Source organism: Venustampulla echinocandica (assembly GCF_003357145.1).
Source record: "Venustampulla echinocandica strain BP 5553 chromosome Unknown scaffold_1, whole genome shotgun sequence".
NCBI lineage: Eukaryota > Fungi > Ascomycota > Leotiomycetes > Helotiales > Pleuroascaceae > Venustampulla > Venustampulla echinocandica.
This window is the reverse complement of record NW_022474206.1, coordinates 4,611,251-4,623,895: the sequence shown is the minus strand read 5'-3', so window position 1 is coordinate 4,623,895 and position 12,645 is coordinate 4,611,251. Positions and strand designations below refer to the sequence as shown.

General features: G+C 48.5%; 4 protein-coding genes across 4 annotated transcripts; 3 read left to right on the top strand and 1 right to left on the bottom strand.

Moving 5' to 3' along the window:
* Positions 1-831: 831 nt before the first annotated feature.
* Positions 832-2,371, top strand: BP5553_04036 (Uncharacterized protein; the record flags this gene model as incomplete). The annotated part of the gene is made up of 2 exons (XM_032012659.1): positions 832-1,381; positions 1,434-2,371. 2 exons carry the CDS (start codon positions 832-834, stop codon positions 2,369-2,371), a joined length of 1,488 nt encoding a protein of 495 aa, XP_031872352.1.
* Positions 2,372-3,336: 965 nt separating this feature from the next.
* Positions 3,337-3,873, top strand: BP5553_04035 (uncharacterized protein; the record flags this gene model as incomplete). The annotated part of the gene is made up of 1 exon (XM_032012658.1): positions 3,337-3,873. The coding sequence occupies one exon, from the start codon at positions 3,337-3,339 to the stop codon at positions 3,871-3,873; it is 537 nt and encodes a 178-aa protein (XP_031872351.1).
* Positions 3,874-5,198: 1,325 nt separating this feature from the next.
* BP5553_04034 (putative DNA repair protein rad-5) lies at positions 5,199-8,712 on the bottom strand (the record flags this gene model as incomplete). Its single annotated transcript, XM_032012657.1, has 2 exons — positions 5,199-5,277; positions 5,345-8,712. The coding sequence occupies 2 exons, from the start codon at positions 8,710-8,712 to the stop codon at positions 5,199-5,201; spliced, it is 3,447 nt and encodes a 1,148-aa protein (XP_031872350.1).
* Positions 8,713-9,350: 638 nt separating this feature from the next.
* BP5553_04033 (uncharacterized protein) lies at positions 9,351-12,025 on the top strand (the record flags this gene model as incomplete). The annotated part of the gene is made up of 4 exons (XM_032012656.1): positions 9,351-10,247; positions 10,595-10,614; positions 10,862-10,966; positions 11,020-12,025. 4 exons carry the CDS (start codon positions 9,351-9,353, stop codon positions 12,023-12,025), a joined length of 2,028 nt encoding a protein of 675 aa, XP_031872349.1.
* Positions 12,026-12,645: the final 620 nt, after the last annotated feature.

The window sequence follows — 12,645 nt, the reverse complement described above, 5'->3', positions numbered from 1 at the left end:
TAGAGTTTCGCCCCGTCCGGAGGTGTTCTCGAAGGAGTCCAGGGGGCCAGGTGCAGTTACGAAGTGCAGTATTTGCAGTGAGCGGAGGGCTGGATAGGGTTCCCCCATCGACGTGCTCCGGGCAAGACTCCCGTCCTCATGGCCCCAGACGCCTAAACGTAACAAGAACAAGGATGGGTCCTGATTTTCACTTCCCCGAGCGCAGAACTGTGTGCAGATGACTTCCGCCCTGAGTTGTTTCCTCTGATTAGCCCCATGGCGCCGGTACCTTGGGCCAGGCCAGCCTTGCTGGCTTTTACTAGTACTTGACTCTTGCTTTTGCCTTTCCATTATGGCTGACGCATGTTTTTGTCCGCCAAAACACGCCCGGTATAAAAGAGCCATTCCCCGCAATCGGAGGCATGGCGTGGGCGACAGAGAAAGCCAAATGCATTTCACAACCCAAGCAACAAACCAAAGCCAGGAACAAAGAAGAAGACGCTTTCCGAGGACGCAGGAGCGCAGAGCAACATTCATTGAGTCCAACCAAGTCAATTCAAATCAAGTCATTGAGGGAAGCCTCTGGAGCACTTAGTATAGGAAGGCCGCGGAGTTTCAACTACCATAGCTCTGGTGGGAATTCTTCCCCAAAAACAAATCACGAGAAGGAAGTTAAGCACACCCACCTCTCTTTACTGTGCCGCGTTTGTGCGAATACAAGTACCTCGTTCTCTGCGCGCTTCTCCTTCTCTACGCTGCCTTGAAGAGGGCGCCAAGTCAACCTGGCAACCTGGAAGTCACCCCTCCACACACCAATTCCCGCCACCATCGTCCACCACCACCATCACCAATATGCCCCACAAAGTCATCCCTTTCACCTTCTTTAGGTCGCAATCGAGCCCGAGTCCTGTCACCCATTCTGTCGACCTTCCAGCGCCAAAGAAGCCTTCACGACGACAAAATTCAAAATCAAAGCGCGCGTCTACTAGTCGCACGCCTTCTTCTTCCAATTCCTCGTTGCGCTCAGAGAGAAGCTGGAAGATGCCCGATTCGCAGTCCCACAAGCGGCTTTCCTTCCCCAACATCCAGCTCCATGGCTACTCTCCCAAGAGCTCCTCCAAGTCAATTACGCACCCCCCGCCAGCCGTGCTGAATGTGGTGATTGAGTCGCCGCCGTTGGTTGTCTACGGTCCTGCATCTTCGAGCACCGGCGCATTGCTGTCGGGCCAGCTAAAACTCAACATCAATGACGACTCGATGGTAATTGACTCGTTCGTCATGAGGTTGGCTCTCGAAGTGACAAATAAAAAGCCGTTTCACGCTCACTGTCAAGAGTGTATGCATCAGACCACCGACCTGAACTCCTGGACTTTCCTGCAAGGTCCAGCAACGTTAAAGAAAGGTGAGATCGCCGAGTACCTCCTCTCAAATCCGGCCATGCTAACAATTCGCAGGGGAGCATAATTTCCCATTCAGCTTCCTCCTTCCAGGCCATCTGCCTGCTTCCATGAAGGGGTCGCTTTCTACCATCAGCTACGCCCTCAAAGCCACAATGTCTCCAAAGCACGGAGAAGTCCTCAAGCTCTCCCAACCCCTTGATATCAAGCGCGCCATTTACCCTTCCGAATTCCCTCGACACTCAATCCGCATTTTCCCTCCCACAAATCTCACTGCGAATTGCGAGCTTCCACCAGTCATCCACCCGATCGGTGAAACAACCGTTTCAATGCGCATGGATGGGGTTGTGAAGCGGAATTCCGACACGAAGACGCAGACGCACTGGAAGTTAAAGCGCCTGACCTGGCGTCTGGACGAAACGCAGAAGAACATCTCGCCAGCGTGCCCAAAGCATGCCGCGAAGCTTGGCAACGTCGAGGATGGGAAGAAGGGCATTGAACATCAGGACACACGGACAATCGGCACGGAAGAAATCAAATCTGGCTGGAAGGCAGACTACTCTACGCCTGATGGTCGTATCGAGTTGGAATTCCCCTTTAGCGTTCGCGCGGGATCGCATCCGGTATGCGATATGAAGGCCCAGGACGGGACAGAAGTCTCCCATACGTTGGTTGTGGAGATGATCGTTGCGGAAGAATTCGCGCCCATCAAGAAGCCAACTCAGGTCACACCAACCGGGGCTGCGAGGGTTCTCAGGATGCATTTCAACATTACGCTCACTGAACGCGCGGGCCTAGGCATCTCTTGGGACGAGGAGCAGCCTCCACTCTACGAGAACGTTCCGGCAAGTCCTCCGGCATATGGAAACGCAGATATTTACGACGGGGAGCCGATTCCAGATTATTATGATCTGAGTCCGCTTGATGATGGTATTGAAGATCCAGTCGCGAATACCATCCGTGACCATGGGGAGGGTTCTTCTAGAACATCCTAAAGAAATCTAATTGCGGTCATCTGCGGCCATGGCGCCTTAGAGCGTATACTTTTTTTTTTTTGGTTTCGAAATTTGTTTTAGCTTGCGAGTCTTCAACATGATATGAGTTAGTTCAAGCGGCGGATATACCCCTGATCAACAGAAAGCAATCGGAATATATAAGCGATGGATTTTATGGGCGCAATAGTAGCAAATGAGGGTTTAAAATTAGGCATCGCACATCTGAATGTTTCAAAGCAAGGCGTACGGGTAACTGGTTTGCGATGGAAGCGGGATACTTTGCATTCATAATATCATGACCTAGCTTCACATTAGAAGCAAGCACACTCAATATGAGAAGCTAAAAAATTAATATAATTATTTAATGAAGCCGCTTGTGCCTCAAGTGTGAATGTGCAGAGTTGGTAAAAGATAAGTGCCGAAGTTCTCTCGTCAGGATTTCTTGTTTTTAACCAATGTTATACAAAAATTCCCTATTCACTATTAGGAATATAGAGCCATAGAAGGGACGTTGCTCGAAACAAAGCCGACTTTGTGGCATCACGTGGTTTGATATTGATAACGCCAAGAAGCTGTAATACCAGCCCTTCGGAAAGTATCTGCATCAGCCCTATGGATATTGTCGTTTACTTCTTATTGGCTAAACTCATTGTTATCTAAGCTTAGTATTGTCAGGATGAATGCTCCACCGACAATACTCGCTAAGGGGGGTGAGCGAATTGCTCGCTTCGCCTATGGACAAGACAATAGCAGCATAACAATAGGTAGGTCGGTATTGTCGCGATTTTGGGAAGCGAGATTCTATCGAGGAGATAAATTATTTAAGCCTGTAGTATATCTGCTCTTCTTTCCTTTGCCTCTCTTTTCTCTTTAGCAGCTCGAAGTTCAAGAATCCCTCCCTGCATCCACAGAAGAACCCCTTTTCGACCGTTCCAAATTCTTGAATTCGATATACTAACGGCATCATGGCAATCACAAGATCCCAGACTCGAATTGCAGCATCAGCAACTTTCCATGGGTTCCGGAAACTACCCGCCGAAATTCGTCTCATGATCTGGAACTTGGCTCTTATCCCGCGGCTGGCCACCGCCCAATCATCACCGGTTCCAGCGGTCCTACGCGCGTGCGTGGAATCTCGGCGCTTAACCGGTTACTCATACGATTCGGCCATCATCTTCCACCCACAGCTCGATATCCTTTACCTCCATTCTCTCTCGTTCACCATTGCCGTCCTGGGCCTCGGCGCCCCTTACAAACGCTTTCTCGCCATCGCTCCAAAGTCGTTGATGAAGGTCGAGAGGTTGGGAATGCATCTCGTAGATGCCAGATGTTTCTTGTTGCGCCGGGGGAATGTGGGGTTGCAGGCTACATGTCCGGCTCTACGGGAGTTGGTTGTCGTTCTGAAGGAGAATGAGGAGTTGGAGAAGAGAACTTGGTGGAGGTTAAGGACGGGAATGGGGATGGGGGGATGCTGGGGATGTATTTTGAGATGCCCGCGGTGAAAGTATTAAGGCGGGATTTCGAAAAGGCAAAGAAGAGTGGGGTGGTTGGGGTGGATGTGAAGTTGGTACTTTTGACGGGGAAGGGGAAGGGTGAGTAACTGTCCGGCATAGCTACTTGCGTGAGAGCATATTGTATATAACTTGAGGGCATCTTGAAGATACCAGCACTTCTTAATGCCATTTTCCGCCGTCTCGACCTGGTGCCTCAAGAAGATGGCTGAACACCATAAGTACCTCCCCATAGGCGCCATTCAATAACCCATTTCGGAGAGAAATTGACTTACTCAAACACTAGTCCAAGGCCAATAGAGATTAGATGATTTGTAGGTACAACGATTTTGCCATGTACGATTTTGAGCTTCCCTTTTCCTCCTTCCGGTTTGTTTTGAACCCCGCTTTTGATTTTAGCGAGAGCCTGTGACGAGACAACAGCGTGGTAACATTAAATCTCAATTCACATAGGCTATTTGAATTTTAAATATGTATTAGCGTTTGGGTGGAGGCACTTGGATTGTATTTAGCCAGGGCTTATCCTGCCGTTAAAAAACCAATCCCTTTACGCCAGGTCTTACCATTAAAGGCACATCACGAGAGGGGACGCCAAGGCCCTCCCCCCTATTTCGTGCGTTAGATAAGGGAGGTGAGGATTAATGGAGCTTGGTCCTACTTATTAATAGGGTAGCAAGTTTACTTATTCTTGCATTCTAGTCAAGCCCTCGATCGTTCTTTTCAACGATGTATGCCTTTATTTTTGAGTCAACTTTGCCTTTAACAAGAGTCGAGAGCAGGAGGGCTCAAACATGCGGTACACCAAGGAGAGATGGACCATTTATCTCTTTGGCACGGATTGGCAGAGCAATACTCATTGCCGTTAATACAGACATGTCAATGCTCAACAAGGCCACTTCTAACTTTAAATAGTCCAACCAAACACAGCTACGACCACAACATTGGTAATTCGTAAATTGCTGGACAAATCCAGTTGGCAACTCCTACCAAAGTGCTCTACACCACTCACAATATTTTTGAAAGCCTTGCTCTTAATCGCGGGGCTAATTCCCTCTTCGTTAAATAGGTGGAGATACCACAGCTACGAGAACTCTAGCTACCTACTACTTCTACTAATAATAGCAGCCGGCGTCACCTAGGACGGTTGAAGAACCAATATATTATTCATCGTATATGAGCCTGCAAGGGTATCTACCATTCCTAAAACTGCAATGGCTGAAAATTGCGTAGAGTTCTTCGACGACTTCGGTATGTGCACTGCCCAAAAACTGTACCGATATATGTTACATGTAATGCTAAATCCCAATGTTGTCAGTTCAGCTGAGCAGTTCCTTAATGTCCTCAACACGCTGTAATTTCTTCTCCTCATCACTCATCATTCCCAAAGAGCTTGCTCTGTAGAGTCGCATTAGTACGTGGATTCCCCATTCTCGTAAGTGGATTTGAACCTGGGCATACTCACATGAACTTCTTCCGGTCTTGGATCTTCAGCATCCTCTCCTCGACGCTATTTTTGACAATAAACCGATAGACTTTAACTTCATCGGTCTGACCCATGCGATGAATTCGATCAATAGCCTGAGCTTCAACAGCAAAACTCCACCAGGGATCCATCATGAAAACTCTCTTGGCCATCGTCAGGTTCAGCCCTACACCACCTGCTCTCAAGCTGAGGAGAAGAACGACGCCCTTGTTGCTTGAAGCAAATTCGGTGAGGACAGCGGCACGCGCTTTCTGGGCCATCGATCCATCGAGTCGAAGAAAAGGTATTGCGGCGCGGTTGAGCGCTGGCTCAATTAATGAGAGGAATGATGTGAACTGACTAAAGACAACAGATTTCGTTCCAGGAAGTTCGTTCCTCAAGGCTTTGAGGTGTGTCATCAGACTTCTTATCTTAGCAGAGGAGTTGGATCCCAGCCTTTGCAGGCTGATCTTTGTCTCTGGGTGGCCTTCGTCCCTTACAACCTCAAATAAGTCCCGGGAGTTGATAACTTCACGACAATTGAAGCAACGAGGTAGCTCGCCCTTATCTGTTTGATGCTTGATATAATCCAAGAGACACTTTTTGCATGCAGAATGCCAGCATCCCGTAACAGTTTGCTCAATCATTGGCTCTTCTGAGCAAACTGGGCATTCATTCTCTGCCTCATCCCGGATCTCTGCAAGAACATGAGCTCCGAACGCATTCGAATCCGACGCATCGTCAGTCTCGGCTGTGAAGCGGTTAATTAATGACTGCAAATCCATATCATCTGCCAGCCCATTTGCTGTGTCCGCGGCTGCGGCAGAATCTTCTTCGTCCGCAACGAGAGTTTGATTGCGAGTCAAGATAGGGTGGCAACAAGATTGTCGTAGCCTAAGAATTTGAGCAAATATACTAGTATATGCTCTGAGAACAGTGCCTGCCTCAACATTGGCTGCAAAAGTCCGTTTGGCACGTGTAAATATGTGGTCGTATACCTCGCGCTCCGGCTCCGACAATTCAATATCAACAATTTCAATCGACTTGGGAGGTAAAGGCACGAGCGCCTCGCCACTTGGTGTCTTCATATCTTTTGTCCTGCGCAAAACCAAGGGCTCGAGAACAGTCTGAACAACGTCGAGTGCACGCATGAAGTCCTTGGACTCGAACGGAACCGTGATAAAAGTCTTCCAGAAGGAGAAATTGCTCCAAGGTTCGACCCTCAAGAACCTGACAAGGCTAAAAAGATCTTCTAATCTGTTGACAATCGGAGTGCCAGTTAATACCCACCGGTGTTCAGCGTCAATTTCATAACAGGCCTTGGCAGTCTTGCTCTGGCGGTTTTTGATATGATGAGCTTCGTCCAAAATTACCCGGAAATACTTCAGGGAGAAGAGGCCACCCTGGGTGCCTCTACCTCCTTGCTTAGCTACCTGATTGAATTCAGATAACACAACACCATAACTTGTGATAATGACGTTGGGAGCGGATGAGGCATTGGCTTCACAGCATAGTGCTTGAAGATTGGCGGTCTTATCATTTCCGTAATAGACCATGCTCTTAAGAGTGCCTTCTTTAGAAGCGTTTTCTGCCTCGCTTTGCCACTGAGCTAATAATGACATCGGAGCTACCACCAAAGTTGTACAGGGAGCGCGCTCTACGGCTCCAGAATGCATCGGTAATCTCGTTAAGCTGTTAATCGAAGTTCGGATGGAGGTGGCTCCTTCCATTTCCAATCTAAGCGCAACATCTGACTTGTGGGAATGGATGAGACTCATCATCTCGATGGTCTTGCCCAAACCCATCTCGTCCGCAAGAACCCCACCAAGACAGTGTTGTTCCTGTACAGGAAAATTGAGGGAAAGCTCGCCGCTGTAGGGATTCACGTAGAATTGGTCCTGTCCATCAACCACGGGTAAATCCTTGTCATCCACATCCCGGGTTGGCCAGGTATATTCTTCCCATAAAGGATGCATAGAAAGTTCCCTACTCTCATCCCTTTCATCTTTTTCTTTTGCCATCATCCAGTGCAAAGCTTGTTTTTGATAATGTCTTAGATCCATAGCAAAGGATTCGGCTGGCTCTGCCGCCGGAGCATTGAAATCGAATGACTGCGCCTTCTTATAAAGCGCATCGAGCTGGTCTTGCTCCAATTCCTTTCCATCCTCAGCCTCTTCAGATGGTGGAGATGATCCAACAGTCTCAGACGGATCACCATTCTTTGTTTTCAAATTCTCGTACTGCTCAGCCACTTCAGCCGCCTGAAGTAATCCTTCCCTTTTGTGTTTCGCAGTAGTTTCGGACGTCCTCGACGGCAGGATGTTGACTTCCTCAAAAAGCTTCACAAGAGCCACTTGACGCAATCGTAATTCCTTTTCTTCCGAAGTCTCCTTCTCCTCAAATAATCCAGTTGTTCGGTTTTCCGGCAGCTTGAAGCCTCCGTTGTCAAATGTAGTTCGAAGTAATGAACACCTTAATTGTAAGAATATGGTATCGTTTGTCCTGATCCTCTCGGGTGCATAAACACAAGTACCCTCGAACCTGCAAACCTTCTGGTCAATCAACGTCGAGACCCAATTTGCACATTCCCGAGGAAGTCTTCCGACCTCGTCACCCCTCGAATTTGTAAACCGTACAATAACATCCACTCGTCTGGCGGCGGCCGTATTAGGCCTCGGTGAAGATTGTATTGAAGCGGATTTTCCTTTGCCCTTGCCCGCCGGGGTTTTTGGGGGTTGTATCTTTTGTCTCTCGATGCGAACGGATTCCCCATGTTTGATTAAAGTCGTGCCACTTCTTGTTGCCCAGCCGCCAACCCCAAACGCTCCAATATATCTATATTCTGGCATTGTATCTTTGGGTCGGCGTCTTGAAGGAGGGCTTTCGCTTGTCTGCTGGATAACATTGCTTCCGTTCCCGCCAGCCGTACCTGACCTGACAAAGCTATTAATAGTCAAAGATTTGGAGCCTGTGTCGCTGCCATTGGAGGGCGCTGCAGCAGTTTTCCATGACCCATCAAAGTACATATTGACAGCTTTTTCCATATCATCTCCCGATGCTTCCCGCAAGCTCTTCAGCACTTCGGGAGTAACTTTGTCGCCAACGAAGCTCTGAAATGTATCCAAATCAAACCCTGGAGTAGGATTACTAGTGCAAGGCTCCTCCTGGTGTATTGGCCGTCCATTTCCAGTGTCTGGCGGTGGGATCTCATTTGGGATATGGCGACCCTCAGGAGAGGCCGCAGGAAACGCGTCGGTCTCATCCGAGAAACATAGGCTAGATCCCAGAGAGGGGTCAAGAATGCCCGACTCTTCTGCGAAGAATCTCCTTTTCTTCTGTGGAGGGCCCTCAGGCTCTGCGAAATTCATATCGACGTTGGTTCCTCTCCTGTGGCCCCGGAGGGTATTTCTAGATGCATCATGAGAGACGCGATTTGTAGCCGCGTAAATGATTTTCGTGACGTCGCTAACCCGAAATCACGCGGAGGGTGGAGTTGTCTGGTGGGCAGAATGAAGGCGGTGGCAGAGCAGCTGAACTCGCAACCTTTTCCATCGTTTACAAGTAATTCATGGCTAATTTTCCCATAAGGTACCTAGGTAGCTATCACAGCTCATCTTATTCATACGTTACACTAAAATGAACTCGAGATTCTTCACTTGCTCGGTGCCGGAATGTGAACGACCAAGTGTCAGAGCCATCGGTGGATGCGATATGTGCAACCGTTATCTGTGCCTCATCCACATGTCCCCATCTTTCCACAAGTGCAGCAAGGCAAGTGGCATAGCCTTTGGCCTTACCTCATTCTTACGTCTCATATAAACCCGATACTGAGAGTTTCTGGAAGAAAAGTTCATAGATGATGCAACTTATATACTCCAGACGGCCGCTGAAATTGAGCGTCTCCGCTCTCGGATCAACGATCTAGCAGTGCAAGTATGCTTCAAGTCTAAATGGTGGCCGGAATTGCACCATCGAACACTCTTCCACGATAGGGTCCGGCGCTCTGATGGGGAGCGCCAACTACCACGCACGAATTCGTTTCCATGATGGCTCTCCTTCATGGCTACTCCGAGTTCTACGTGTTGCCAGCTTCGCTGTTAGTCTACCGTCTTCGCTGGTTGAGAACCTTGTACTTAGTGAATATGCAACCCTAAAGTTTCTTGAAACTATCACAGTACCTGCACCTCGAGCATTGGGTTACGGCATATGTAGACCTAGAACAGACCATGGTACTGGCGTCAGCTTCATCCTCATGGAAGAACTACGGGGAACACCATGGATAGATAAGCCAGGAGTGTCCAGCGGCGAGGCCAGTGAGAACGAAAAGGCAAGGGTCTGGAGAGGTGTTGCGGACATTCTGATGGAGTTAGAAAAACACCCTTTTCCTAAGGCTGGTTCCCTATGCCTGCAATCATCTGAAATCGAGGTATCGGCCGTTGCGAGCGACAGGTTCCTCGTCCTCACCCCAACAGGTCCATTTGCTACATCTACCGCCTATTATACTGCCTTCGCTGAGCAGTATTTGGAGCTCATCGTAGACGGCCAGCTATACACTGAACATCCTATCAATGCTTATCTAGTGTACCGCTTCTTAAGGGATAACGCGATCCAATTAGTCTCGCAAGAAGAAAACCAAGTGACAGAGAGATTCTACTTGAAGCATGTCGACGACAAAGGCGGCCACTTACTCGTCGACGAGCAGCTGAACATCACCGGCATTATTGACTGGCAAATGGCACGTATTATACCTCGACACGAAGCTTTTGGACCATCGCTTGTTACAGCAGATATGGCCTCCCTGTGTAATGGGAAGTCCTCATTCAGCCCTAACGATCTTGTACTAGCTGATATTCTACGGAGAAGAGGACTATCTGATCTGACCAGCAATATAACTGATGAAAAGGTAAGAAGTTTTTTTGGGGCCTGGCCTTAGAGTCAGAATGGAAGTACGCCCTCCCGTTAGCAAATGCAATATTGAAAGCGTTTGGGGTAGTGGAAGGTTGGTCGCAGTGGAAGGAGAGTGCGCTGAAGGTATACGAGACTGATAAAGGCCTAAAGGGCCTCATCGGATGTCCTTCACAGATGGGATGACAAATGCATCCAGCAGAGCGATAGACTGTCTGGAGAAATAAAAATAAGAAGCTTCAGGCCAGACCTCCCTCATGCAATTGCCTATTCCTATTAAGAGGGCTTAGGGGAGTACGTGGTTTCGATATAATTAGAAAGAAAAGTTATATAGAAGTAAAGTAGGATTCGCGAAAGTCGCGCTTGTACGCGTTTCGGCCACTTAAAGTTAGAGTGGGTGACTGTACAAAGTACCTAGGTACCTTAGGCATACCTAGCCGATCTACAGCCTGGAAATCAACTTTTATCTTAGTTGAGCTACAGCGACACACAAGTAAATGTCTTCTCCTTTTATTATTTCCTAAATCTGCTCGTTACGAAATATAATGTAATGTACTCCTCAAGGGCGAGCATAAGGCTCCGGGCGCATATCAGGCGCAAACCACTTCTTAGGTGTGCATATGCAACTACTCCATATGGCGCGCCGGCACCTCATCCTTCTCAAATAACAGCTACCGACGTTAATGGAGCGAGATCCTATTGCGCTGGTCTTCTGCAGTAGGTCTTGAGCTGAATTGTGTACATAACGGATGCCAATTGACGGTTATTAGGAAGTTCGACTCGCCATCATACGTCCTCCAAACTTTCATCCCAGCTTCTGCGAAAGATGCCTACCTCGCCATACGGGCTCTCAATATTGAGCTTGCCAGAATACCAGATCTAGTCTCCAATCCAACCGTTGGTGCACTTCGAATGCAGTTTTGGCGGGATAATTTGACTCGAACGTTCGCCGGAACGCCGCCAAAAGAGCCTGTTGCGATCCTCCTCCATACCGCCCTCCAATCCCTCAGATCACGGCATCCGGGTCTCAGCACAAGCGTCATGAAGGGGTGGTTTATGAGGATAGTAAATATCAGAGAGCAATATATGGACAATCGACCGTTCACTACGATAGATGCTCTCGAGACGTATGCGGAAAACACATATTCGACGTTGCTCTACTTGACCCTAGCGACGATACCATTGAACTCAATGTCAACAGATCATGTCGCCAGTCACATTGGGAAGGCCACTGGGATTGCTGCGATACTTAGAGGATTGCCGCTCCTTGCGTTCCCACCACCCCCGAACCATCATAGTAATAACGCAGCTTTTAGTGGCGCTCTCGGCGGCAGCGTTGGTGGGCGCCAGGGAGCTGTGGTTCTGCCATTAGAAGTGATGGCAGAAGCTGGAGTGAGAGAAGAGGATATTTATAGGCAGGGCGCCGACGCTCCTGGCCTTAGGGATGCCGTTTTTACAATAGCCACAAGGGCGAATGACCACCTGATCACAGCTGGAGAGATGTTGAAGAATTTAAAACAAGGAGAAGATGCGGGTCACGCGTTCGAACATGAAGGCGAGGATGGCCACCAATATGCGGAACGGGGCATCTCTGGCAAATCCCAAATCGACGAACTGGAGATGGGATTTGGTGTCTTGATGCCAGCTGTATCCACCAGGCTCTGGCTAGAGAAGTTGGAGAAAAATGATTTTGATATCTTCAAGCCAGAATTGCGAGCTAGAGAGTGGAAGTTACCCTGGAAGTCATACTTGGCATATTCTAGGCGAACAATATAGGTCTCTGCAACTGCCACATATGCTCCCTAACGATGTGGTCATCTTCCCTCCCGGGATTTCCGGACTAACAACCCAATCCAGCCTCTCTATTTAACATTAAGGTACCTCAAATTCTTAGGCTACCCTGGACCTTTCGGATTCAGCCCCGACGGCATGTTTGCCTTAACGAGACAGCTTAGTCCCATTCCGTAGCTTAAGAAAGCAGAGCAAATCGAAGCGTCCTTCTCAAACCTAGCTCCAAGTCGACATGGCTCTGTTATAAACGTTCCAATTACGCAACTTTGCTAACGATTCCTCGGCCTTCTTGAATGCCAGCCTTTCAACTTAATTACTTAGGAATGCAACCACTAGACAACCGCAGCCCGGCAAAAACTCCTTCCAAAGCTTCAAAATACACTACCCTTGTCCATGAACCACTGCTTCGACTCATCTAAGCCCATATAACTAAGTATGTTAGCGAACGACCGCATGCTGCTGAATTACCTACACTACCATGAGGAGCTTGGAGAAATCATCAACATCGTCAGCTCTTCCAGTTTTGAGAAAGCTCTCAAACTCAAAATTTTCAATAACGGGATACGCCTTCCAAGTCCGAAAGAAGTCGAAGGACGATGGCGCCT